This window comes from Neopsephotus bourkii, unplaced genomic scaffold, assembly GCF_033783945.1.
Source record: "Neopsephotus bourkii isolate Nb327-2 ecotype Australia unplaced genomic scaffold, CSIRO-AGI_Nbou_v1 NB_1511, whole genome shotgun sequence".
NCBI classification, from domain to species: Eukaryota; Metazoa; Chordata; class Aves; order Psittaciformes; family Psittacidae; genus Neopsephotus; species Neopsephotus bourkii.
In genome coordinates this window covers 1,761,512-1,786,812 of record NW_026901987.1, presented here as the reverse complement: position 1 = coordinate 1,786,812, position 25,301 = coordinate 1,761,512, and the positions used below count along the sequence as shown (strand labels likewise).

Sequence of the window (25,301 nt, the reverse complement as noted above, 5' to 3'; positions counted from 1 at the left end):
CTGTGTCAGACTTTCGACATGTGGTTTTATTACCTGTACCTGACAGTAATTATTCCTTATTTTAATGAGAAAGGCTATTAACTGTGAGCATGCAAAAAATGTCATTAAAACATGACATTAAAACATACATAAAACACAGTGAAGCCTTAAATAACTTAACTCTGTATGGGCTAGTTTCTTAGTGTTGTTTCATTCATCCGCCTGTGATCTAATGGAAACAGGAGATTGAATGGCAGGTGTCAGACTGCTTGTATCTATGTATTCAAAGTAATTTTATGCTGAAAAATACTTTCCTTTGTTCCTGTGCCTCTAAATTTGTTGGTTTGGTTTTTTTAGGTCTGTTTTGCAGATCAGATAGACAAAACCAGTTATTTGATGCTTTTTCTGTAGAGCACTTAGTATGTCAGAGAAATTCTGATTGGTTAATACTAGTTCTGATACAGTGGCGGTTGTCTTCCCACAAAGCTCAGTAAACCATCAAATTCACTTTAAATGCTTCAGAGCAGAGCATTGGGTAGTTTTACCTGTTTCATGTTTATGCAACCTTATGCATTATAACAAAAGGTTGCACAGGCATAGTCTGGAGGCTTTTTTCTGAAAACTTGCTCTGTATACACGCTGCATGGTGCACAGGAGACAGTGCAGACCTCAGGAAGTCTACTCTTTGAGAAGAGGTGCAAGCAAACGCTATGTGAATTTGCAAAAGATCTTGAGGAATATCTTGTACTACTGACAAACTGTATCATACTTTTCGTGTGTGTATGTGCTTGATTCTCTTCTGCTCCCTGTAACTTATTCTCAGCTCTACGTTTCTCTCTCCTTAGATATCCCGTGAAGAAATGTCTGTTCTGTCATCTCAACTAGTTAATGCTGCATTAGCATCTTTTTGGAGCAGTACTTTCACCACGGACCCAGACTACTGGTTGACTTGGAGGCCACTACCTGCAACAGAGGAAAAGAACTTTTCTAAATCCCATACGAACAGTTCTATGAAGGTTTGTCTCTTCAGCCTAATTAAATACTTAGGCTGAATGCTCTTTTATTAAATAATTCGGCAGCTTTCTAAAGCAATACTGTAAGTTCTAGCATAGTCAGTGCAAGTTACATCTGAACAATCTAACTCTTAATCTCTTAATTTAGGGCCCAGGTATTTTGACCCGAGCCGTTTTCTCAAAGTGCTTGTTTGAAATTCTAACTAGCAGCAGCAAGACAAGCCAGTGGGATGTGAGTGGGCTTCCTGTTCTGTCATCATCCCATGTGACACTGGGAGAATGGATGGAGAGAGCACAGCAGCTTCATGAAGTCAGCACAGCAGTGTGGACCAACCTGGCTGTGTCTTCGATAGCAGATTTTAGGTATTAAAACCTCTTTTGCACATATCTTACTTAAATCAGGCATGTTGTAACAAGCTTACTTACTATGTATAAACTTTTCTCATTCCTTTGCCTCCAGACACACAGATGCTAAACTACAGGGAATAGTGCTAAGCAGACAGCTCTCTGCCCTGGTAGATCTGGTTCCAGTGGATCTTCAAGGAGAATTTTTGGAGTGCTGTGAGAAGCTCTACATGAAGGATCCTGTTGCATATGAGTACCTTCTCAAGATACTTAAAAGCGTCATTGATCAGGAGTTACTTCCTAAAGAATTCGTGTTTCTCCTGCTCACTTGCTTGCAGCAGTTTTTTGGGGAAGGGCTTAAGGAGTTACCAGAGACAGCTTGGCGAGGAAGCCTCTGGGTGAATATTGGTTTGCTGCAGATCCAGGTGTGGCTTCCACAGACCAGGTTTGATCCGGCTGTTAAAAGAGATTACAAGCTCAAGTATGCAAAAGAAGAGGTGAGTGTGGAGCCGAGTTGGCTCTTACCTCTGTAATGTGTAAAATCAATGCAAAGGAGTTTGGCTTGGGTGTTCCTGGGCAAATATTTGCTCATGATTTTCAAACTATACAGTTAAAACTTCTTTTAATGTCCAAGGCAATATACCAGAACTTCAGCATGGTTTATTCTTTCCTTTTCAGTTGCAGCAGCTGGAATGTGAATGGAAAACAAATGATTTCTCATCCCAGCTGCATACAGGAAAAAGTATTGAAGATGAAGCAGTCAGCAACTATATTCATCCTCATCTCAGGTAACATCTCAGAAAATTAACTCTTCTAAGTTAGAAATTTCATCTTCAGGTGCTTGGGCTTCAAAGCTTTTCTGTATGGCTTTACAGCATTTGTGTTTTCTATGGAAATAAGGGTTGCTGATTTTAAAGTAACAGTTTGGATATTTAGGTAGTAAAAACACAAAAGATGTTCTCTTCGCCTGTAGTGACTAAGGAAGTGCCTGTACACACTTTGTACTGCTATAAATACAACAATTAAAGCAGCAGCCTTTATATCTTGATAAAAAGCTATGTTGGGAAGTGAAAATAAAACCATACATCTAAATTAATGGTAGTTTCATTATTCAGTATTCATTATTTTCCACTATTATGCAAGTTTTTTGTTTCAATGTTATATGCATGGAGTATCTGGTCATTCTGTGCTATTGCTTAAAGAGAATAATAGTCATTGAAAGCAAGTTCTGAATGGCTGAGTTTTACCAATTGCTTCCAGCAATGCTACTTTTTCCTTAATGCTCACAGAGCTGTCGGGTAGCAAGCAAAAAAAGTAATGAGAGTTTGTTGAAGTGGCAGAGGGAGTCCAGAGTGGGGAAGAGAAGTGCGTATGCATGCTGTATGGGTGTCACTTTCTGGTTTTTCCTTATTTGCTGTGTCACACAAACTAGCAGAATATTTCTGGTGCATCTTTTAATATATCTATTATGTTATATATAAACATATTTATATGAAGCAAGTTTGTATGTTTAAACTGGTCAATGTTATTTCTTAACAGGCTGTTGCATGAAAGAATGCAAAGGTTGAAGGAGCAAATAAACAGTCTTTCCAGAAAAAAGGCCTTCAGGCCTCCAGCTCCACCCTATGACTGCTTATACCAGGAGGCTCATCAGTACATCAGCAGCATAGCACGGATTTCTTCAGTCCAAGATCTTACAGCCCGCCTTCTGCAGTTCCTTCATGGGGAAAGACCTAAATCACTCCAGGCAATACAAAACCTGTTAAATGAGGAAGCATCTTGGCAACAATCACACCATCAGTTTAGAAAACACCTGGCAGAGGACTATGCTATGTTCCCTGATGCCATCATTCCACTGCAAGCTGCCATCTTACAGTTGCAACATGGCATGCGATTAGTGGCTTCTGAAGTCTATGCAGTGCTCAAAAGATTTGTGCGTCCAGTTGATCTCACCAACCTCCTCACTTCTTTGTTGGCATTTCCTTCTGTTGGCCATGCCTTCCCTGATTACCTTGCTCGTGCAGAAATTCTATGCTCAGTGAATTCAGTTGAGGTCCTTCATGGACTTAAAAAGTTTTCTCTAAAGCATTCTGAAGGAGAATCTGAGGGAGTAGAGCAGCCCTGCCCAACTCTGGAACAGCTCCTTGTCGGTGCTTTGCTGCATCTTCAGTGCCATGTACTATTCAGGGGAGAGATGGACCAGAAGTCCCTGCAGCTTTTTAGACATCTGTGTCAGGTAAAATCATAGCCTGTAATGGTTACCAACAATTTTGTTTCTATTAAAAAAAAACCAACAAAACCCAAAACCACACACAAAAAAGCAAAACAAACCAAAACCAGACTTTGTAGTGAGTTGATTTACAAAATAATTAAGAAAGGAGACTAGAGCGTGGCCAAGCACTCTGTTTCATTCTGTTTTCTGTGGGTTTTCCTCATTGGCTTAAGAAGATAAGCCACAAGTCTTCCTTCAAGTTAGATGGCTTTGATTTACACTGTTGTAGAGGAGGAAAGAGCCAAACGAGTATGTGCTGCCCCTTTGATGAAATCTGAGGTGATTTTGTATAAAAGCGTGATGCTTTGTGTTTCCTTAGGCAATTGTAAATGAATGGGATGAACAGGAACGCCGTGCCCAAGAGCGGGAAGCAATGGAACACAGTTTGTACAGATACAAAAGTAAAAGTCATGGGAAAGGATTGACTGAGGAGGAGGAGGAAGAAAAAGAGTTTAGGAGGAGATTTCCTCTTCATGAAAAGGTAACAACTGTCACTCTAGAAAGAAACCCCAAAATTATGTCTGAAGTAGCTCCTGAAAATACATGCTTTAACTAAAATTAGACAGGTTTTCCTTTAGCCAACAGAAAAGTGTGGTGTAGATTTTGACAGAACAGTATCAAGTACTGTGGTTTTAGCTTACTATACCTTCTGGTTGTAGGATGGTTTTGAAATTAATTTCCAGACTTGAACCGTACTTTGTTTTGCCTGAATAATCCCAAATACCATAACTGAATGACAATATAATTAATTATTTGTTGTAAAATTCTGGAATTTGATTTATTTTAGCAAGTAGGGTCATTTGGGGGTTTATTACATGTGAAGAAGGCTGATCTCCTTAAAGTATTTAATCAACTTTAAAGTTGATTAAATGAAAGAGGGTTTTTTCAGTATTAACTGTCCTGTGTTACTGAACACCTTTTGAAGTGTGGCTTCACCAAGCAATGTTGTGCAGTACAGAAAGCCATGAGAAAGTCGTGTGTCGTTGTGTTGATGGGGAGGGGAGACATTACAGGAAGGACTTATAATTGACTTTTGATTCTCTCATAATTTGCAGGACTTTGAAGATATCACAGCTCAACCGAGCCTCGAAGAAAAAATGGAAACTGAAGATCCATTGGAAGACCAGCTGGAAGTTGATAGAGCTCTTTTGTCCAAGAGCTCTATGCGAACAGTAATGATGGTTCATCAGCAGTTGTGCTTAAACTTTGCTCGATCCCTGTGGTATCAACAGAGTCTGCCTTCTCATCAAGCCAAACATTATTTCAGTACATTTATTTCCTGCTATCAGACTGGTGCATGCCTGGTGTCACAATTCTATCCTTTAATTGGTAAGATTGCTAGCGATATTTCAGATGTGCAGGTCCAGCTTTGTAATGAATTGCTGCAAATTAATCATATTGCAGGTCATGAAACAGGCCTTTTATGGGAAAAGTGCATAAAACCAGATTTCATTTTTCTAAAGAATTTGCCTTGTGGTCAGAATTGTCCCAGTGGAATGCTTCGTTTTTTATTCTTTTATGGATTGTTTTTTTTAATTCCATTTGTTAATATAGTAGACAAACACGTGTAAGAATAAATTGAATAATCTGCTACAGACATTTTAATCACTTGGATCTGCATAATCCTGTGGAAGAGGATGTACTTGCAGAAATTTCCCAGAAGTAAAATTTGCAATTAAATCCGTGGAAGAATTGGTTTAAATAGAGCTTCTATAATTAAAAAAAACCCAAGGGTTGATTTTTTTTTTTTTTTAGTTTGATTTTTTTTTCTCTGAACTTTGGCACACTTGATATGTAAATCATTATTATGACAGTATTTGAGACATCAGGATCATAGCTTCTCAAAGCAGAGTTATACTTCAGTTCTAATCTAATAAATATATATGTGTACAATTAAGAAAAAGCAGATAATGTCTGCTGTTTCTACAGTAACTTACATTTATGTTCATACCTGAGGTGTAATATAATATGATTTTAATTTTTTTGTGCATGTGTTGGATGACTTTTTCACAGGGCCTTGCTACTAATTCTGCTGTAACTCTCCTCGATGTGAATTTATGCACAGCGGAACTGTGGTCTTCTGATAGGATCACAGCCCACCCGTAGGATGCTGATTTTACTTTCATACAAAAATTTGATAAAATAGGGAATGTAAACTTTAAGTATGTCTCTTTGTTCCATACTTCCATCTCATTGCTTATGTCTGGCATACTGTTACGTCCTTGTAATACATAACATGCCGAGGCTTGGGATACAGGAAGAAATCCCCCACATCTGTTCAACTGATAGTACATGTAATGTCTTCGTTTTTTTGCTTCCTAGGTGCTGAAATGAATGATACTCTTTTGGGAAGCCAACTTCTAGCTAGCACTCTCCTTCACAATACCTTTTTTGAGGAACTAACTTCAGATCTTGTGCTGCAGCAAGACGGTCCATATGACTTCTACCAGCATCCTAATATTCAGCAAGTCCGACAGTGCCAACCTGTACTTGATAGCTTTGCTAAAGAAGTAAATAGGCTACTTCAAGAATGGCCAGAGCATCCAGTACTTGTGCAGGTAGAAAGACCTCAACAAGTGTTTGGGGAAAAGTGGAACATTTTAGAATTTCATTTGAGTGTAAATATGTGTATAGACATGTGTACCTATACACTTGCCTAAATGTGGTGTCTATTACTTATGCAGGTATTTTGAAGTCATTAGGTATTATTAACTGTTCTATTTGAGTTATGAAATAGAATCATAGAATAGTTAGGGTTGGAAAGGACCTTAAGATCATCAAGTTCCAACCCCCCTGCCATGGGCAGGGACACCTCGCCCTAAACCATATTACCCAAGGCCTCGTCCAACCTAGCCTTGAGCGCTGCCAGGGATGAAGCATTCACAATGTTAAGTAATGTTCACTGCCTACTCCGATCTTACAGCATTAAGCACTCTTCAGTCTACTATACCTGAAAGATTCCTGAGGTATTTTGCTGTTTGGGCTCTTGGATGTTTTTTTTTCAAAAATCCTTCCATTGTGCTTTAAAATAGATATCTTGGGTCCCACTTAGGGGGCCTGTGTGGCCCTCAGGTTGTATTTCTTAGACTAATGCAGAAACTCAGAATCAATTGAAACTCTTTGCATTAGGTCATTTGTGCTAATTTCCCTGAGTGCATTTGCCTTCACTGAACTAACTACTAGCGAGCTTATACTAGAACAAGGAAGCAGTTTAAAATTAAAGAAATATATATACATATATAGTCTTATCTCCCTGCAGGGGAGGGTTATGCTGATAGAAATTAGCTGAACTTCATGACTGCTTCTGTTAAAGAACAGTTACTATAGGTTGAACACTTGTTTTTCATTCTGCAGCTGTTAGTTGTGATGGACAGAATTCGGAGTTTTCCACTCTCTAGTCCTCTCTCAAAGTTCCTGAATGGCTTGGAAATTCTTCTTGCAAAGGCACAGGTAAGAAGAGAGCAAAGGGAAACTCACATTTTCTCTTTTATACTGCCTGTTCATATTGGTACCATAATAAAAACAACTGAAAACTGTCTGCTTGGCAGGATTTGGGGAAGTGAACTTGATCCATGCCATAAGTTAAAGGAGTAGGAATGTAATCCAGAATACTGCATGGGTCTTGCCATGCAAATACTGATTTCTGGCGTTGTATAAAGGTGAACTTTTTTTTTTCCCCAGGACTGGGAGGAAAATGCTAGTCGAGCTTTGTCCTTGCGGAAACACCTTGATTTGGTCACACAACTGATTATTCAGTGGCGTAGATTGGAGTTGAAGTAAGAACTGTATTTCCCTGCTGCTTTTGCTTAGATACTGTCTGTCTCCACACAGAAACACATTCCAATGCATAATTGCCTTAATCATGGAACGTGCATCACTGTTTGTTCCAATGTGTTTTCTGTGTGTGTGGCTGTTCTAGTAGCAGTGTTAGCAGCTGCCCTGGCTCAGAATGAGCACGTCCAGGTTATGGTGACCCTATGTGTATGCCTCAGGAGGACTAGAATCAGAACAGATAGCTACAGTACTCGGTCCTGGTATTTTCCTAGTGTTCTCTTGTTTTCATCCCAGGATTTACTGAGCCTGTGGTGTTTTGTCTTAACAACCCCCATTAATTTTCCCTTAAAAATTATTGTTTAGTCTCTTGTTAAAACCATGTAAAAGTTTTATCCCACAGTTTGCCAGGATCAGGAATTCCACAAGTCTGCCTTTTGAACTTGTTTTTGTTTTTATCACCCCTAGTTCCCACACTTCTCTCATATTTAATAATAGTGGCAAAGCAGTTGTCCTCAAGAGTTAGCTGTGTATATTAAGCATACCTGCTATTAAGCATACCTGTAGATTATTCCACCTTGTAAAATTTTCCATTAGTTTAGCAGAAACAGAGAATAAAGTTTATGATGTTTTGGAGCCCAAACTGCCCACAATGTTTTTGCTTTATTTTTTTCTTCTCTCCCTCCCTTTATTGTTTCCAGTTGCTGGTCGGTAAGTTTGGACAATATAATGAAGCAGCATGTCGAGAAATCCACAAAGCACTGGTTCTCAATCTATCAGATGATTGAGAAGTATGTTCAAGAACAGACAGAGGCAAACACAGAAGGTAAGTGCTGGGTTTATATGAATGTATGATGCAGTTCCAGCAATTACGAAGGATGTATAATTAAGGTCCCAAATGCCAGAGTTTGACAGTGCACTTTCAGGTGTAATTCTTGCCCTACAATAAATTCTCCTTGCTTTACATTAAATTCCATGACAGTATAGTGTCTTCCATACAGAGTCAACTTCATGGCTTGGTATTTATTTCTGAAGCCACCTGTGTCTCTCATAGGGCCAACATTGTAGGTGGTGTAAATTAAAAAAGATTTATGTAAAAAGCATCTAAAAGAAAGTAGAACTGTGTATGTCATGCACATATAAACGTTTCAAACAGATTTGGAGGGTAGGAGGCCTCCATCTGCAACTGGAAAAGGCATAATTCATATTCTAGATGAACAGCTTTTAACATTATGTATAAAGCCTAAAGAATTCTTACAGTAAGTATGGTTTCGTACATGTTCTGATTAAATATCTCTGCACTTGTTTATGTTATATAATGCAGAGGAAAGAATATAGCTCTTGGTCCCTTGCCTCTCCAAAACACAGTGAAACTAAAGATGAAAGTGACATTCTCTGGCACGAGGCAGAGTTCTTCCAGTCTCGTGGCTAATTAATGCACTTGATGAGTTTCAGATCCTTGGGTTATTTTACATCTGCAAATGGACAGCTTGGCTTCTCCCATAGTTAGTGCTCTAAAGGCACTGTATCCTCCCCCAGACTCTTCTAAGATCGATTTCTGTTTTCATGATTTGAGGAATTAAGGAACTGGCAGTGACTAATCTGTATGTGGTTCATCATGACCAAAAAAAGCCATTCGTTCACAGAGGATAAGAAGTAGTCTTTAAATACTGGATCCACTCTGAAACGGGGCATGTAGTTGGCCAGCTTGGTCACTGTCTTACTGCTGCCTCTTGTCCTTTCTCTTTTTTCACAGTGTTTGTTGATTTGATTTATTAAATTAGAATTGTTCCCCACCCTACCCCTTTTCTATTTTGTTTTGAACCTTTCCTAATAGAGACCTGATACTTAGTTGGAAGTTTACAAGGAGCACATAACAATTTTCATGTAGAGGTTTGTTGGTTTGGGTTTGTTTGGTTTTTGGTTTGTTGGTTTGGTTTTTGATTGTATTTTTGTTCCCACTTTTCTCTCTAAATTTCTGGTGCAATGTTCAGAAACAGAGCAAATGGATCTGAAAACACTGGTCAGCACACTACAAGCTTTCATTGAAGGATCTACACTGGGAGAGTTTCATCCACGACTCCAAGCACTACTGGTTTTCCACTGCCATGTCTTGCTGATGCCTCAAGTAGCAGAAAAGGGTAAGTTCTTAGCATTGCATGTATTGAGTCTTCTTTACAACAACCTGATAATCAGCTATGGATGACTTTCCAAATAGATCACTAAGCTCATAAATACAACACAAGCCTATGCTGCTTTTTTTCAGTTGTTTGAATACTGTCACTTTACCCCAACTTTTGGTGTTGCTAAGCTTCATAATTACAAAAAAAAATAATCTCTGGATACTGAAAAATATCCTATTTTTAAAAGAAGCTTGTTGTTGTCTGTGTCTTTTAGACATTCTGTGCAGCATCCTGTGGAACCTATACAATTATTATAAGCAGTTTTCAGAGTGTGTTCAGGCCAGAATCAGTGAACTTCGTCAACCTATAGAAAAGGAACTGAAGGTAAAAGGAAACTTCACTCAAACAATATACTGATCTAATCAAAGGAACAGCAGAGCAGATATTATTTGAATTTGTATATAATCGCTTTGTTGGCCACTGAAATCCATACTACACGTTTTCTTTGGCAAGAATTTGATTTTGAGTGGGGGGGTTGGTTGAAGTCTTTAATGTTTGGTCAGTCCCATTTAGCCATGGAGGTTTCTATCCAGTAATGAAGCCCCTTTGGATTTCGTAGCGTTTGGCTGTGCAGCATAAACAGATATTAATAGACTAAGATGCCTATGCAGTAATTTGGTCACCTACTAAAGTGTCTTGCATTTAAGACTGACAGATCACCATAGCTGATCAGCTTTAAAGATGAACTTTGATACGGAATTACTTTGTTGCATTGATTATTTATTTTCCTAATAGGACTTTGTGAAGATATCAAAGTGGAATGATGTCAGCTTTTGGGCTGTAAAACAGTCAGTTGAAAAAATACGCAGGTAACTCAGAGCTTGAAACTAAATTCCTTATTTGGAACCTTCCTTCTGGATGATTTCTCTGTGATGCATTAGATTTTAATGCAAGAATGTTTCTTCTGCTCATAACACAGTGGAAACGTTTCTTTCCAGCAGCTGAGAGATTTCTAGGATTGTAAAACCCAGTAACATTTTTGCTTTCCTTTGGTATTTAGGACCCTCTTTAAATTCATGAAGAAGTTTGAAGTTGTTCTGAGTGAGTCATGTCGGCCTGCCTTGGTGGAAATTGGTAAGGAAGAGCAGCTGGACTGCCTGCAAAAGGAGGAAGAATCTGAGAACATAGAGACCAAAGTTCAGAGGCTAAACAACGCATTAAGAAAAATTCTGTCTGCTAAAACAGATATTGCCAAGGTGACTGTATTCTTTATATTCTAAGTGTTGGAAGGATATTTTCTCTATTCTCATCTGTGTGTTGCTTTTTACTGATTTATGCAGAAAAATCTTATGTAAGTGTCAAATCTGAGTGTATCATCAACTTTTTGGTTTGTCTGGTGTTCAGTGTTATGAAACACTGCAGATGGGTGGGAATACAGCATGGAAAGACAAGCGTGTTCTGTATCAATTTGGCACAGTTCTGTGCTCTAATATAAAGATGATGGCAGTTACACATTTGCTTGCATACTGTCTGCAGCAATTAGTTCCTTCCCTACTAGTACAGTGATATGGACTGGGTCTTGAAATTATTATTCCCCTTTTTCTTCTAACCAAGGGCCAAGATAAATTATTGTTTAGCTGTAAGGTTTGTGCATATATAAAATTACTTTGAGTCTGAATTCTGAAAGGGGAATGCACTGCATTGTCCTATGTTTCCTGCTGGCTGACACAGCTTGTATACAGTGTACATTTACTTTGGACTAGCTGGTACATGTTTAATCCTACTCCCCATGCCACACATTTCAGTCTCTCTCTTAAATTTTCCAGCTCAGAGATGAAGTCAAGTATTTTCTTCCCAAAATAGATTCCTGCTAATTTCCATTAGTTTTTATTAATAAGATGCAAGGAGAAAATTGTAACTCATCATAAGTTGGGGTGAGTGGGAAATGCTCAGTTACTCTCGGCTTCCAAGGCTTTGTTCAGTTTCTTCAGACCAGGAGGGTGGCTGATCTTGCTTTTGTCCTGTGACAGTCAGAAGGGTAGAGTGAAGAGGCTGAAACCTGATGAAAATCTAATGTGTCCTGTTGTGGGCTTGTTTTGTTGGTGGTTTGTTTGTAAGCCTGTTACTGATAGTTAACAGGGTTATTGGTTTCACTTGTTGCAGTTTCGTGTTGTCTTCATTCCTTAAGCAAGATGCATGCAATCCTAAATTGAACAGACCCTGGGGATTAGTTTTGGACATGCTGGGGGATTAGTTCTGTTACTTAATAATTTCTTTTTGCATACTGATCTTGTTGTTGTTTAGCAGTGCAATTAAATTACTGGAAAGGGGTATTCTTATCCAATGCTCTGAGGGCATTAGTGATTTAGGTCAATGTGACTTTGAGCTTGGAAGGCTGAAGAAGCTGACCTGAAGCAGTTATAAAACAAACACCCAAGAGAGTAGGATCATAGATTTTCCTTTTGTTTGGCTGTTTTCAAAACTGATGTATGCCTGACATGCATATATTGTGATTTTCCTTAAATGCTGGTGCCGAACTGTTAACATGGGCATGTTTTGTGGTTTCAGATGAATGTAGAACTTTGCCCTTATTTTTGCAATAATTTCTCTTGATGGTTAAATAGCACAGTTTTTGGCATGTGTGTGTAATCTTCTTTCTGTTTATTTTTCTCAGAAGGCCCTCCCAGAAGAATGCCAGGATGGCATTACATTCCATGCAGGATCTCTGCAGTACCGTCTGCCTAAGCTTACTAAAAAAATGAAGAAAATCTGTACAACAGTTGCAGAAAATAATTCATTCTTAAGTCTGGTGGAAAATCTTGACCAGTTCACAGGTTAAGTACTCTTGTGAATTCCATACCATAATTGCCCTCTAACATAAATGCAAGAGATCAGGAGAAAGTGTAGATATATAGTTCCCTTCCCAGACTGCCTTTCCCTGGCTGCTTTGTATATGTTGAATTTTCACATCTCTTACCTTTCTGTGCTGTCTTCTATACAGGTGGTATCATTGTTTCTGTAGCTGAACTGCAGAATTTGACATTTGATCAGACAGCAACTAAGGAGAAGCAGAAATCAGAGGCAAAGCATATTCAGATGCAAAAGCAACGGGCTTTGTCAGATCTCTTCAAAAGCCTTGCTAAAACAGGTGAGCTTTGGCTAAAATGTGCTTGGTTTAGCAGTACAAAATTCTTAAGCATTTTACTGGTTTTTCCAATCCATCTAAACCCACCATAATACTATGTTCTTGAAGCCATTGAGCCACTAATATGTATAAGCAGTTAAGTCTCTTTCTCTTCATCTGTTGACTGAGGCCTAGTGTGTGGGCCTTTCAAATACTTTAGTTTTTTTCTTACACTCCATTAGATGTACAACAGTAGCTTTTCTGAAACAGAAATCTGCTTTATCTCCAGTCCAAAGTCACTGTGCAGCTTTTAGAAACAAGAAAGAAGCTCATTATCTTGTAAACATTCTTTGATCCAGAACTGAGTTTAAGTTAGCTGATTAGAATGAGAGCCCGCTTCCCAGTGATTGACAGAGTGGCAGAGATGAGATTGGCAGAGACATGGTTGAGCCATGGAGACTTCATTGTCTATTGATGGGGAATCATCATCAGCAGCCTAGTCTCCATTGCTTCCCCCTGCTAGTCTTAAGGTAAAGGACCTACCCAAACTGTTAATGGTTGTGTTTTACTTTGGTGTTACATTAAATGACTCACCAACTGTTCTTGCTCAGTGAGCAGTTCAGAAACCAGCAGAAGTGCACGGTCTTGTTAAATAAACAGTTGTCTGACAGCATTCTTGTAAGTCATGGGTAGAAATAGAAATTAATGTAACTTTGCGTTCTCCCCTCCTCCCCCCTTCTATTTGGAATGGAGTTTAGTGCTTTGGTGCTTCTCCTGGAAGCCATATCTTCCGGCCTGCAGGGATCCTAAGAACTTCTTGGGTTTGGAGAGAGAGGGAAAAGGAGGGGGAAGAGAGAGATTTCTGTTCCTCATGGTTCCCGTTTGGAAACATGAAGTTAAGGGTTTCAAGAAGGCATGATCTTGATAAAAAGTTAAATAGTGTAACACTTGGAAAGAGAACGAAAACATAAACATCCTAAATGCTTTCTGGGAGGTGAGTAGGCTACAGGTGTAGTTTTGAGTGCTTGCGGTTTATGATACTTAAATGAATTGATGTGTACTGAGTAAATAGTTCCCAGAATATTAAGGTCATTTTTTATTTAGATGACTGCAAAGACAGGTGAATCTAAGTGGGAAGTTTCCAGTACATACACTTTTCCTGTGTATTTCCACTCACTGGTGCCAAAGGAATTAGCTGTTATTGCTGCCCTGTTATTGCTGCCTTGTGAAGTTTGTGCTGGAGGAATGACATTCTGTGATTATTTAATTAACCATGGGATTTGAATTCTTTACTGGGCTCTCTTTGGTTTCAGGTGACACCTTTACCTTCCTCTTTCATCAGCCATTTCACATCTTAAAAATGAGGTGATAATTCCTAGCTCAGCTCTCATAAAGGATGATGAGAAGCAGTGAAAAGTGTTGCTGTTAAGACTTGCTCTCTATTTTGTTTGGAAAAGTGGCAACATAAATAGCTAATGAGCATTTCTTACAGGCTCTGCCTTACCTTCAGGATGCATTGAAAGGAGTATTCTAATTGCCTTGAAAGAAATGATCTGTTTAATCCAGTTTTTAAAATAGCTAAAATAGGAGAGCTACTTTAGACAGAGTTTTAGAAGTACATAGCTGCAACTTTCTCAGGCTGTAGCCTGAGCAAGGTTCAAGGCTTTTTGTTTTACCTCTTGGCCACTGCCACCAACCTCATTTATACACACAGGTCTATGTTTGTCTTATTTCAGCTGTGTTCAGCTAAAGGTAGTTTACTACGATGTGTTCTTACATTACAAAACTTGCAGCATGTTCAAAGACTTGTCAAAATCAGACAGCATCAGGAAAAAAATTACATCAGATTTTTTTGTATCTTAATACCAACTGTATGAGTGACATTCTTCATATAAAAGAATTTTATGTATAAAAGGATGTTGTGTTCAAATGTCATTCCAGGTTTGTCATACCGGAAAGGTCTGTCTTGGTCCCGTTCAAAAGATTATCATGAAATGCTCTACCTCCATCCACTGGACTTGAATAGTGCATTAGGTGTAGTAAATCGTACACATGAGCTGGATGCCACGTATGTACACAATATTTTTAATCCTTCGATTGTATGGATTGCAGCTACAGTATATGGAATTTATTGCATGTGGATTTAGAGCAGAATTTCTGGACATTCATTTAGGATTTTACATATACCCTTGCATTCTCTTCCTTTCCTCCCATTACTTCTCAGTTTGAAAATCCTTCACATACTATAGTAGCATATCCAACTGAGCAAACGTTTGGTTGTTTTGAGGTTTTTTGTTTATTTGGTTTTTTTATTTTAATTTGCACTTTTGACAACTTTACCCTCAGTTTCATTGTTTTGGTGAACTAGATTTCAATTAGCCTTCTACTTTCCAGCTTTGCCTGGCATGCTTTGCTAGCATTGTATTAGAAAGTAGGCTGCTGATATTTTATTAAAGATAAATTGTAATTTACAGGATTACTTAATTGTTTCATTTTCATTGAATAATGGGATAGCTCAGGAGAAAATACATAGATTTCAAAGTTTGCATTTCTTGAAAAACTTACCTATAGAAAAGTTGTTCGTTCATATGTTTCCATGTTACTTTTCTGGTAGCAAGTGATTTTTGTTATTGACTTGCTGCTTATTGTCTTACTCAGATGTAAGGGTTTAGTTTATACAATCTTTCAGCAAGGCCAAAATAAAGGCTTCCCTATCAAGCTGCATGGGGAGAAGAAAAATAAAATCACTATTCAAGTGTTAAATGATATTCAAAGATAGAGATTTTGCTGCTATTGTTTAGTGTTTGCTTAGTTTATTTTAAATATCAAACATTTTCTTCTTGCAGAGAAAATCAAAAACCACAAGATCGGCATGTTTGCAAAATAATAATTTGTAAGCAAATGCATTGGGGTTGAAGAACTGACCTGGTAGTTCCAGTGTGCTGAGGTACTGAAATGATACAGCTCTCTAATATCAAACTTTCTTGTACTCTCTCAGGCTGCTGACAGAGATTTCTTCTGCCTGGGATGGATGCCAGAAGTACTTCTATCGGTCACTTGCACGCCACTCTAGACTTCAGACAGCATTGCTAGCACCTGCTAAGGTAAAAACACTGCAGGAAGAATAGAAATCCTGTTTCTGCTAACTTTATTTTACCACCTTGGAATGGAATCTTTTCATAGCAAAAAGCTGATGTGAGATAATGCTGTGTTCTGTAATGGGATACAAAGTGATATTTTGGTACATCATTTTTAAACCTGTTGGTTTATGAGCGAGCGAGTGATACCAGTTTTGTTAAGTCAGTGATCTATTCAGTATGCAAGTTCGTCCCAACAGATACTGAATTGCTACTTTTTGTTCAGGAAGGTAACTCCAAAATGATGAATCAAAACTTGTTAGGAAAAAAGCTACGATTAGTTGGTTATTATGGAAAAAAAGTTGGTTGAGATTTATAATTTGACATAATTGGACCCTGTGTTTTAACACAAAAAGTGCCAATATAGTCCCTTGCTTACAAATTGGTCTAAAATCAAAAGTAGGAACAAACAAGCTTTGCCAAATTAGTACCACTTTTCCAGTACTTTAGGGAAAAAGGTTCTCTTCCAGATGCTCTTCTTCTCATTGTGCTTTGCCCCTTGTTTTTACAACATGGTCTTGTTGAGCATCAAAGCCAGTAATGGCCATAAATAATGGAACATAGCTGTGATCCGTTCTGCTCTGTTGTGAATATTTATTCTAAACTTTAAAATGGGATCCCTCCTAATGAACGGAGTGAAAGTAATTGGCAGTAAATCTGGCGAAAGAGTCGTGGCAGTGGTTTTAGCAATGGTCATGTATGTAAAACCTTTAGATTGTTATCTCTTTAGATTTTAATCATAATTTATGTAAGGTAGCTTAAATATCGTAACTAAATTCCTGGTAAGAATTGCTGCAGGGGGAAGGGCAGTGTAGTATCACTGTTATTGCAGAAGCTACCTGAAAATAAGTTTGTTAGCAGCATGTATAAAACATGCAGAAAAAGTTAAGATGAGGAAACTGTAATAACAGTGATTTTTGTCTTCATTTTAAGACTTTTTCAGTTAAACCATAACCCTTCAGCCTGCTCAGTGTAATGAAATGGAGGTGCAGAGAATGTTGTTGTCTGCTTATTCATCTAACTGTTCCCTCCCACTTCTTCTGCATCTGTTTTCTTTAGGATATTGGACTAGGTAGCATTGAGCGATGCAAAGGGTTCACTGCACACCTCATGCAGGTGCTTGTCAGGCAGAGACGATCTCTGACTACATTGACAGAACAGTGGATCTTACTAAGGTATTTTGGATTTTCCAACATTTTAACATTGGGAAGGAATTTGACAGTAAGCAATTCAGTTCAAGAAAGATGTAAAATAGAAGAAAATAAAATTCTTGCCCCTTACTTCCCCATTTCTCTTCTCCCCTCATTCAACCCTAGACAGAAAAGGTTTGGGGCGGTGGAGGGGTTAGATATTGTTTATCCTGTCATTGCACCCAATGGCTGGGAAAACAGATTAGACACACATATGAAGACCATTACATAATTACAATTAAACCATTAAACCTATAGATTGTTAAATCTTTCTGTTTTGACATTGGCCTAAGTTAATTTTGGCTGTGTTCAAGTTGTTGGTTTGACCTTGAGCAAATAGATTATCTGGATGGCACTTCTAGCCAAAATGAACGAAACCTCAACAGCTTACAATGAAAAACTCGAAAGAGGTGAGAGGTGCTAGATCTTGTGTCAAAACTGTAAAAGGAAAACAATATAGAAAATCTTTTTTAGTGTGATTTTTTTTTTTTCTCACTCCACTGCTTGATTCATCAGTTTCACTGCAGTCTCCACTGTTCTACATATTTGTGTTCATCACTAACGTAATCCATAGGACTTTTTGAAGTTAGGTCAGGAGCAATTTTCTTTGTATGGGGAAGGACACCTAAACTGAAGATTACTGATGCAAAAACAAGCCTTTATTTTTTTTTTTTTTTCTTGGAAAAACAAGCAGAAAAAACACAAACAACCCCGCAACCAACCAACTAGAAGCCCAAAACATAAAGTCCTCAAATTCACAGTTGCAGGGATAAAGAAACATTTGTTTGCGTTGCTGTGACTTTCATTGCAAATCAGATTGTTTGTTATGAGCTGGCTATTACACAGCACTTCAGAGAATCAAGGTGTATCAGAATCTAATTTGCTTTTATTAATGGAGGAAAACAGTATTTGACTATCAGGCCAAGAATTTAAGGATGGATTGAAAAGATGGTCAGAAATCCCTGTTTTCAGGACATATGTTCTCAAATATAAGCAATACTGAGTTAAATTCACTAATTAAACAAAGCTTTTTCTAGAAAAAAAAGAAAAGAAGTTTGACTTCCACTGATTCCATAATTCCATATTGGCTAGATCTTTTAGGAATTTAGTCTGAAGATTTAGCTGTTAAAAGGGAAATGTGACATAAAACTCAGTGATTGTAAATTTCTTCCTTTCTTTCTTGACTAGGAACCTCCTGAGTTGTATACAAGAAATAGATTCTAGGTTGACTGCTGACAGAGAATATACTGTAGCATTTCCTCCTCAAGACAGTATTCAACATTGGACTGACAAGCTGCAGCAACTTTCCATGCAGTGTGTGATGGTTCTTGAGGAGCTGTCTTGGTTTATACAGTGCTGCCCAAAAGAAGAGTTAACAAAGTGCAGTGACAGTGAAAAGACAGATGCCAAAACAAACATTCTTCAGAGTTCAGGACCTGAAATGGGAAATGTTTTTACGGGAATACCTGACCTAATTACTTCAGAGCTAAAATACTTGTCTCCAGTAACAGTTGAGCAACTGCCTCCTGGATGCAGGATGCGAAATAAGGATGAATTATGGATGCAGGTAGCTACACAACTGACTGCAATGCTGACAAATGTGAAGGCAGTGAAAGCAGAAGTGGACAAAATAAGACAACAGTCATGTGAGACATTGTTTTATTCCTGGTGAGTGTCTGCATGTGTGAAATGGGAATCTGTATGTTTTATGTTCATACAAGATAGAGTCATCTTGAAAATCTTTGCCTGTGCATATCTTAAAAGTGCGTTCAGGTGCTCTTGAAGCTTGTATCTGTTTGTTTCTCCTGCAAAATGCAATGCCTGGCTGTTGAAGCAAATATATGTGCCTTCTCCTACTCCCCTAGCAAGTCAGAAAAACATTGGTCCATCTCAGCTTCTCAGTTTATCTTTCCTCTCTTGGGTTTTCATCCCCATTGGTCCTTAGTTAATGGGGTCAATTAATTCATTTCAAATGTCAATTTAATGAAGAAAATTTAATTTAAAAAAATCTGTAGGCTATTTAATAATAACCCTCTCATTTTGTCCTCGCTTCAGAGAGTGTATGTGGCATATCTACTTTTTGTTGGACTTCGTGTTTAATAAATTCAAGATGGAGATCAGCTGCCTCCCCCAGTCTGTGCCCCAAGGAAAGGTTTAATCTTACATTGAACGATTTGTCCTTCTTTTCAGTGATATGGGATTTCTTGTTGCAGGAAGGATTTTGAAGTTTGCACGTCAGCTGTGAGTTGTTTGCTGGAAGTCTCAGCTCAGTTACAGGGCATAGAATCTCTATTTCTTCCAACTGGGGAAGACAAGCAAGCTGAAAATCAGATGGCCTTAATCAAGAGCCTAAACTATATACAAGAAGAAGTTAATAATACATCTTCAGCCTTCACAGCTTGGCGAACACAGCTTCTTGCTTCCATGTCAGAGTGCAGTGGTAAGGACAATTCTTCTCTGCCCCTTTTGTAATTCAGATAAAGACACAAGAATTCATTAGCTTGTTTTTTGTAGAGGATGGCTCCATGTTCATTCATATATTCAGAAACATTTTTTGAAATCATCTAGATATCCAAAACCACTTGATTAAATTCAAACTTCCAAAATTGAGTCCATACTTAATTTGTGCAGTAATTTATTACTCCCCTCCCCCTTATGCACCGTTGATGACAGATCTTACACCATAGTCGCAGGTCAGGATTAGCAAGGAGCTTTTACAAATTAATGTAGTAAAAATTGCATAGTGTTTATCATGCTCTTTGCAAAGGAGAAACATAGTAACCTGTAATGTAATGTATTTCTGTCTAAAACTGCCTGTGTTATGGTTCAAAAGGAAATCAATGTGCAGATGAAGAGTTTGTGGAGCACTTCTCAGCAAAAGTGGAAAACGTTATCCGTGTTGTTCTGTATGCCATCCAGTGTTTGGTGGAGAGAAAACAGGAAGGTGGAAAAGAGGAAGAAAAATCTCCAGAGGGAAATGGTAAGTTTGTTCATTTACTTGAGGTAGAGGAGGAGAGTTTTAACTATGCAAACCTAAAAATTCCTTAAAATGTGTGCCTACCAGAGGTACCAATAGAGAAGGGAACTGCTGTTTTAATAGAGGTTGTTTATTTAAATGGATAGGTATTTCTAGATTTGCTTGCTATAACATTTTTAGGATGTCTGACTTGATTTCCATATTTTTTTAATGTATTTCAAACAAAGAGGATGCAGCCTCATTTGACGTGGTTAAAGAAGGACATATAACTAAGCTTTTGGATGAAGATCTCTCTGCTGGTCTGGATTCTTTGCATGTGCAGAAAGCAATTTTGGCAGTTTCAGAACTCCTGGAGAACCTGAAATCTTATGGGGAAGACTACACTTCAGATAAACATACGGTAAAATTGCTCTTCTCAAGATTTTTTTTTTTTGCTCAGGGGCCTCAAGATTTGGAATTGCGAACTTTAGTAATTAAACGTACATCACTGCTTATTGTCCAGTAGCTTAGAACTACAAGCATGTAAGAAATTATGGCCAAATATAAGTACTCTTCCACTGTGCAAAAGCCGGGTGCTCCTTTAGTAAGAAGGGAAAGTTTTATGTTTTGTTTTTATTTTTGTGAAAAATCTAAAAACACCCACTTCAGAAACCCTAGGAATAGTATTTAAACTCACCTACTGATATTTTTGTTTTGAGCATCTGTTTTCAGTCTGTCATCACCCTCTCTGAGGTGCATCTCAGTATGTACATAATCATGTTTGACAGCTGTTCTTTGGCTTTAACTGCAGTTCTTCAACCAATCCTGCTATCTGATGGTGCGCCTAAAGCCCATGCTCTGCAAGTATTCAGACCTTCTCCTGTTCTACCTCACTGTTTCACTGGCATCTCACCGGAGTACTGGAAAATTGCTTTCTGTTCTAACTAGCATTTTTACAGAGCTCGCCCAAAAGGTAAGTTATTAGAAATAACAGTGGATATATGGTATGCAAATATTTAATATATACAAAAGTCTTAAGTAGAAACTAAGCCAAAAGATGTGCTTCCTACTACAGAAAATTTTGAGGTCTTGTTTGCTTTTATAGGGGTTTTGTCTGCCAAAAGAATTACTTGAAGATGAAGCTGGAGAGGGAGCAACACAGTTTCATGATTATGAGGACGGTGGTATTGGAGATGGGGAAGGCAAGAAGGATGTGAGCGACAAAATAGAAAATGAAGATCAGGTAAGTGGCATTATTCTTGCTTAAGTAAAACTGAAAAACCCTTTGAGGTCCACGTTGTAGATGTTTCAGGTAAAAGAAACATGAATTTACTTTCAGTCTCCTATTTATATTGGCTTTTATCTTGCATATAGAATCATAGAATAGTTAGAGTTGGATATAAACTTAAAGTACTACAAAAATAAGTAAGCTTTAATATATACAAGATCCATTGTAATTTTTGGCTTTAATAATAATGCAGATAGAAGACAGTTTTCAAAAGGGTGAAGAGAAGGAGAAAGAGGATCAAGATTCTAAACCAGACATTGAAGGAGAAGACAATGCAATTGAAATGTCAGAAGACTTTGAAGGAAAAATACATGATGGAGAGCAGGAGAAAAAAGGTTTGGTTCTTCCACTATCACAAACTTACAAGAAATGTTATAGAAGAACCCAGTAATGGCTGTTACTTTTATATAATGAAGCATATACTGAAAAGTATTCAGCAGATTAATGCCAAATACTGTCTGTCTTCACTGTGATGGCTTTGAAATGAAGGGCGTCGATTCTTCCTTCCTCTTATGAGCTGACCTATAGATGCATTTTAAAATCACTGACTTTATGGAGCTGTTGAAGATCACAGAATACTTGAGAATATGGCTGTTATTAATTTCAAAACAAGACTAATTAGCTATGGCTAACTTTTTAGCAATAAGAAAAAATTAATTTTACATTTCTAAAATGGAAAAAAATAGCAACATTTGGTAGTATTATTCAAGTTGCTAACTCACCCAAAAGGCAGCAGTTCTTTACTTTAAAGGGTAACAGCCTGAACATCTTAAACAAATGTGGTTTATAAATTATGGTAATGTTAATTTGCTTCCAAATCTCTGACAAAACGCCTGCACAAGAAGGGAAATTCCCAAACTAATACACAGATAAAGTGGTATGGATCTTCCCCCTCCCAGTAATGCCAAAACGTCTTGAAAATGGAGCACAGAGAGGGTAAGGAACAGAGGTTTAAATCATCCAAGTTTTGCACCTGGGACTTGTTAGTCTGAGGAAAAAAATGCTATGTGTCCCCTTATGTCCAAGAGAACACTCTGAATCACATAATTAGGACCCTGCTCTTCTGGGTATTACTGCATGTGTATCTTTTTCCACGCTTTTTAATTAACTGTGTAGGGTGATGAAATTAAGCTGCTAAATATGCCTGCTTGTTTCTGAAGTTAACAAAAAAGTTAGCTTTATCTCTTCTGTACTGAAACACGTTTTGAATTGTACACAGAAGATGATGAAAATTCAGATGAAGAGGAGGAGCTGGATAAGCAGATGGGAAATCTTGATAATGCTGAAGCTGATGATAAACTGGATGAGAGGCTCTGGGGGGATGAAGATGAAGATGATGATGAAGATGACAGTAGTAAAACAGAAGAAACTGGACCAGGAATGGATGAGGTAAAAAGGGGTGGGAAGAAGATATCAAAGGAATTAAACTCTCTTAACTTGATTGACCTAGACTGTGAACTCCTTTGTATAGTTCTTGGTCTAGGAAAGGGATAATTTCAGTATATCATAAATTTTATTTAGTGTTTGGTTTGATTTTTCTTTTTTTCTGTAGGAGATAGTATCTTGTCACTGAGACTTTGAGAAGCAGGTAGCATAACTGAGTTTCTTGTGGATTTGTTGGTTAATAGGAGGATTCAGAGCTCGTTGCAAAAGATGACAATTTGGGCACAGGAAACAAGGATAATAAAAAACAGCATTCCAAAGATGAGGAAAAAGAGCAACAGGAAGAGGATGATGGAAACAAAGAGAAAATCCATGAACAGATTGATGAGGTAAAAGTTATTTGGATTACCCAGAGTATTTTGCTGTTAAACCATATTCTGTTGCTCATATCATATGTTTCTAAGAATTTGAAATGAGCTTTATTTAATGCTGAAGTGTGTTTGGAAGAAATAAATTTGGTTAATTCCAGAGTTGAAAGTAAAGCATATTGCATCCCTTTTATCAAATCTGTACTTTCTGATCCATAATACAAAAAGAATTTTTGTTTGCATTAACCTGAACTTGTAATGGCTGCCAAAACAGGCTTTACACTGAACTGATGTTTTCATGGGCAAAGCTGAAAATTCTTGTTCTGTTGTGTTTAGCAAGAGAAGCACCAAGTCAGTGGGACTCATCCCAAACATGCAAATGCAGTATGCTTGAATATTCTGTATAGTATGCAAGAGTGCATTTGCCATCTGCAAGAGTGCAGATTCTCTTCGGAATCTTTCAGCTAGGAAAACTGGATTCTGAACATAAAACATGCTGGTTTTAAGAAATACCTATTTGTATAAATGTGTTTGCAAAAATTAATCTTTTTCTGCTTTGTATACATGAGGATGTGTACCACTGGAAATTCATTTTTAACTGATGAGAATGGAATATTTGCACCCAGTATTTATGTCCTAGAGAATTCAGTAGCATCTTATTTCTTATTTTTGATTTTCTTCCCACTTACTATGTACCTGTTATTTTTTCCCCCCATTCTTTTGCTGATAGCGTGAATATGACGAGAACGAAATAGATCCTTATCACGGCCACCAAGAAAAGGAGCCTGAGGTTGAACCTTTGGATCTTCCTGATAATCTGAACCTAGAGAATGATGAGAAGAGTGATGAGGAAGAAGAGGGTGAAGGTACAGCTGAAAATCTCTCTACAGATTCCTAGATGAAAGCCAAATGGAAACAGGGGGGAACAGACAGATAATGAGCTCTTTTTTCTCAATAGAAAAGGAAAGAGGTGGCGGTAGGATTGTGTATAACATGAAGCTGCACATTCACTTCTGTTTATCAAAATATACCAAATACAGGCCAGATAATAATTAACAACATTACAATATTTTCCTTTACCCATCTTTCACACACACTTTGGAGCAGGCTTTCTCAATGTTATCCAAGTGACACTTTGACTAGAAGCTCCTTATTTAATTGTCCAGTTGCTTTTATGGTTTCATTTTTAGTATGATACTTGCAAGTATTTGTACTCAAAGGCAACTTGCCCTCAAGACTGTTAGGTTAAAGGGAATTAATTGGAATTCATCCTGCTGTTATCATTTGTTACAAACCAGTTGTGACATAAAGGAATTACAGACAATAGAAAATAATAGATTCTATGTATAGATATCTCTGATTTATTTGGTTTTTTATAAGCTGGGCAGTTTTATTCACTGTAATATTCACTATCTCTGTACTTCACTAAAAGTTTTGTATACCTTTCTGATTGTTTTTAATCCAGAAGAAAATGATTTTGAAGTAGATGAGAAACCTGCTGATTTAAATGAGGCAGAGAAAACAGAAGAACAGAACGAACAGGATACTGGTGAGACAGAGCGAGATGACCAGGATGCAGAACCAGCTGAAGAAGGCACTTCTGAAGATAAAGAGGAGAAGGAAGATGAAGGGGACAAAGATGCTCATGATCAAGATGAAAATGCAGGAAAAACTGAAGATGCAGCAGAAGAGGAGGATGAGGAGCAGTCACAACCACCCAATGAGGAAAAAAATGAATCTGCTGAAGATAAGGGAATCCCTGCTGCTGACCAAGGCCTTCAACCTCAGGTAGAGGGATAAATAAAAGCCAGCTTTTCTGTTTCTAATTACCCTGTAGAAGACTTAAGAAATGGATGTATTTATGATACTAAAACAGATTTGACATTGAGTAGGTGTGATGTGAATGAGAATCTTCATCAAGATAACAGAAATGCGCTTACTATTAAACTGGTGTATTTTTGTCATCTGTATTCCTATTATCTCCTTGGTCTTCTGTTACAACAGAATAGAGTATTTCAGTTGGAAGGGACTTAGAGAGATCATCTAGTCCAACCGCCTGACCAATTTATGGCTGACAAAAAGCTAAATATGTTGTTAAGGGAATTGTCTACATGCTTCTTAAGCACTGAAAGGCTTAGGGCATCGACTCCTTTAGAAAGCTTGTTCCAGTGTTTGACGACCCTCTCAGTAAGGGAATGCTTCCTAAAGTCCAGTCTAAACCTCCCTGATGCAGCTTTGAAGCATTCCCAAGTGTCCTGTCACTGGATACCAGGGAACAGAGCTTACCACCTCCCTCTCCACTTTCTCTCAGGAAGCTATAGAGAGTAATGAGTTCAGACCAAGGAACACCAC

At 37.9% G+C, this 25,301-nt stretch overlaps 1 protein-coding gene across 6 annotated transcripts in view; it reads left to right on the top strand.

The window, feature by feature from the left end:
• Positions 1-25,301, top strand: part of MDN1 (midasin AAA ATPase 1) — a 101,574-nt gene that overhangs the window by 61,873 nt on the left and 14,400 nt on the right. For 4 of the 6 annotated variants that reach the window (XR_009727903.1, XM_061369786.1, XM_061369785.1 and 1 more), the window contains 31 exons: positions 825-995; positions 1,141-1,355; positions 1,453-1,834; positions 2,016-2,125; positions 2,877-3,573; positions 3,929-4,090; positions 4,665-4,938; positions 5,932-6,167; positions 6,964-7,059; positions 7,291-7,385; positions 8,082-8,206; positions 9,375-9,521; positions 9,778-9,887; positions 10,299-10,372; positions 10,564-10,759; positions 12,178-12,337; positions 12,505-12,651; positions 14,569-14,695; positions 15,626-15,731; positions 16,824-16,939; positions 18,143-18,622; positions 19,168-19,394; positions 19,788-19,934; positions 20,159-20,331; positions 20,722-20,883; positions 21,016-21,153; positions 21,392-21,533; positions 22,418-22,587; positions 22,827-22,970; positions 23,680-23,815; positions 24,415-24,737. Coding sequence is in view for 5 of the 6 variants with exons in the window: in XM_061369786.1 (XP_061225770.1) it covers positions 825-995; positions 1,141-1,355; positions 1,453-1,834; positions 2,016-2,125; positions 2,877-3,573; positions 3,929-4,090; positions 4,665-4,938; positions 5,932-6,167; positions 6,964-7,059; positions 7,291-7,385; positions 8,082-8,206; positions 9,375-9,521; positions 9,778-9,887; positions 10,299-10,372; positions 10,564-10,759; positions 12,178-12,337; positions 12,505-12,651; positions 14,569-14,695; positions 15,626-15,731; positions 16,824-16,939; positions 18,143-18,622; positions 19,168-19,394; positions 19,788-19,934; positions 20,159-20,331; positions 20,722-20,883; positions 21,016-21,153; positions 21,392-21,533; positions 22,418-22,587; positions 22,827-22,970; positions 23,680-23,815; positions 24,415-24,737 (5,988 nt within the window). In the remaining variant the exon portion in view is untranslated. Of the gene's footprint in view, positions 1-824; positions 996-1,140; positions 1,356-1,452; positions 1,835-2,015; positions 2,126-2,876; positions 3,574-3,928; positions 4,091-4,664; positions 4,939-5,931; positions 6,168-6,963; positions 7,060-7,290; positions 7,386-8,081; positions 8,207-9,374; positions 9,522-9,777; positions 9,888-10,298; positions 10,373-10,563; positions 10,760-12,177; positions 12,338-12,504; positions 12,652-14,568; positions 14,696-15,625; positions 15,732-16,823; positions 16,940-18,142; positions 18,623-19,167; positions 19,395-19,787; positions 19,935-20,158; positions 20,332-20,721; positions 20,884-21,015; positions 21,154-21,391; positions 21,534-22,417; positions 22,588-22,826; positions 22,971-23,679; positions 23,816-24,414; positions 24,738-25,301 lie in introns of those variants that run through there. The other 2 variants (XM_061369784.1, XM_061369787.1) reach the window with 2 other exon arrangements.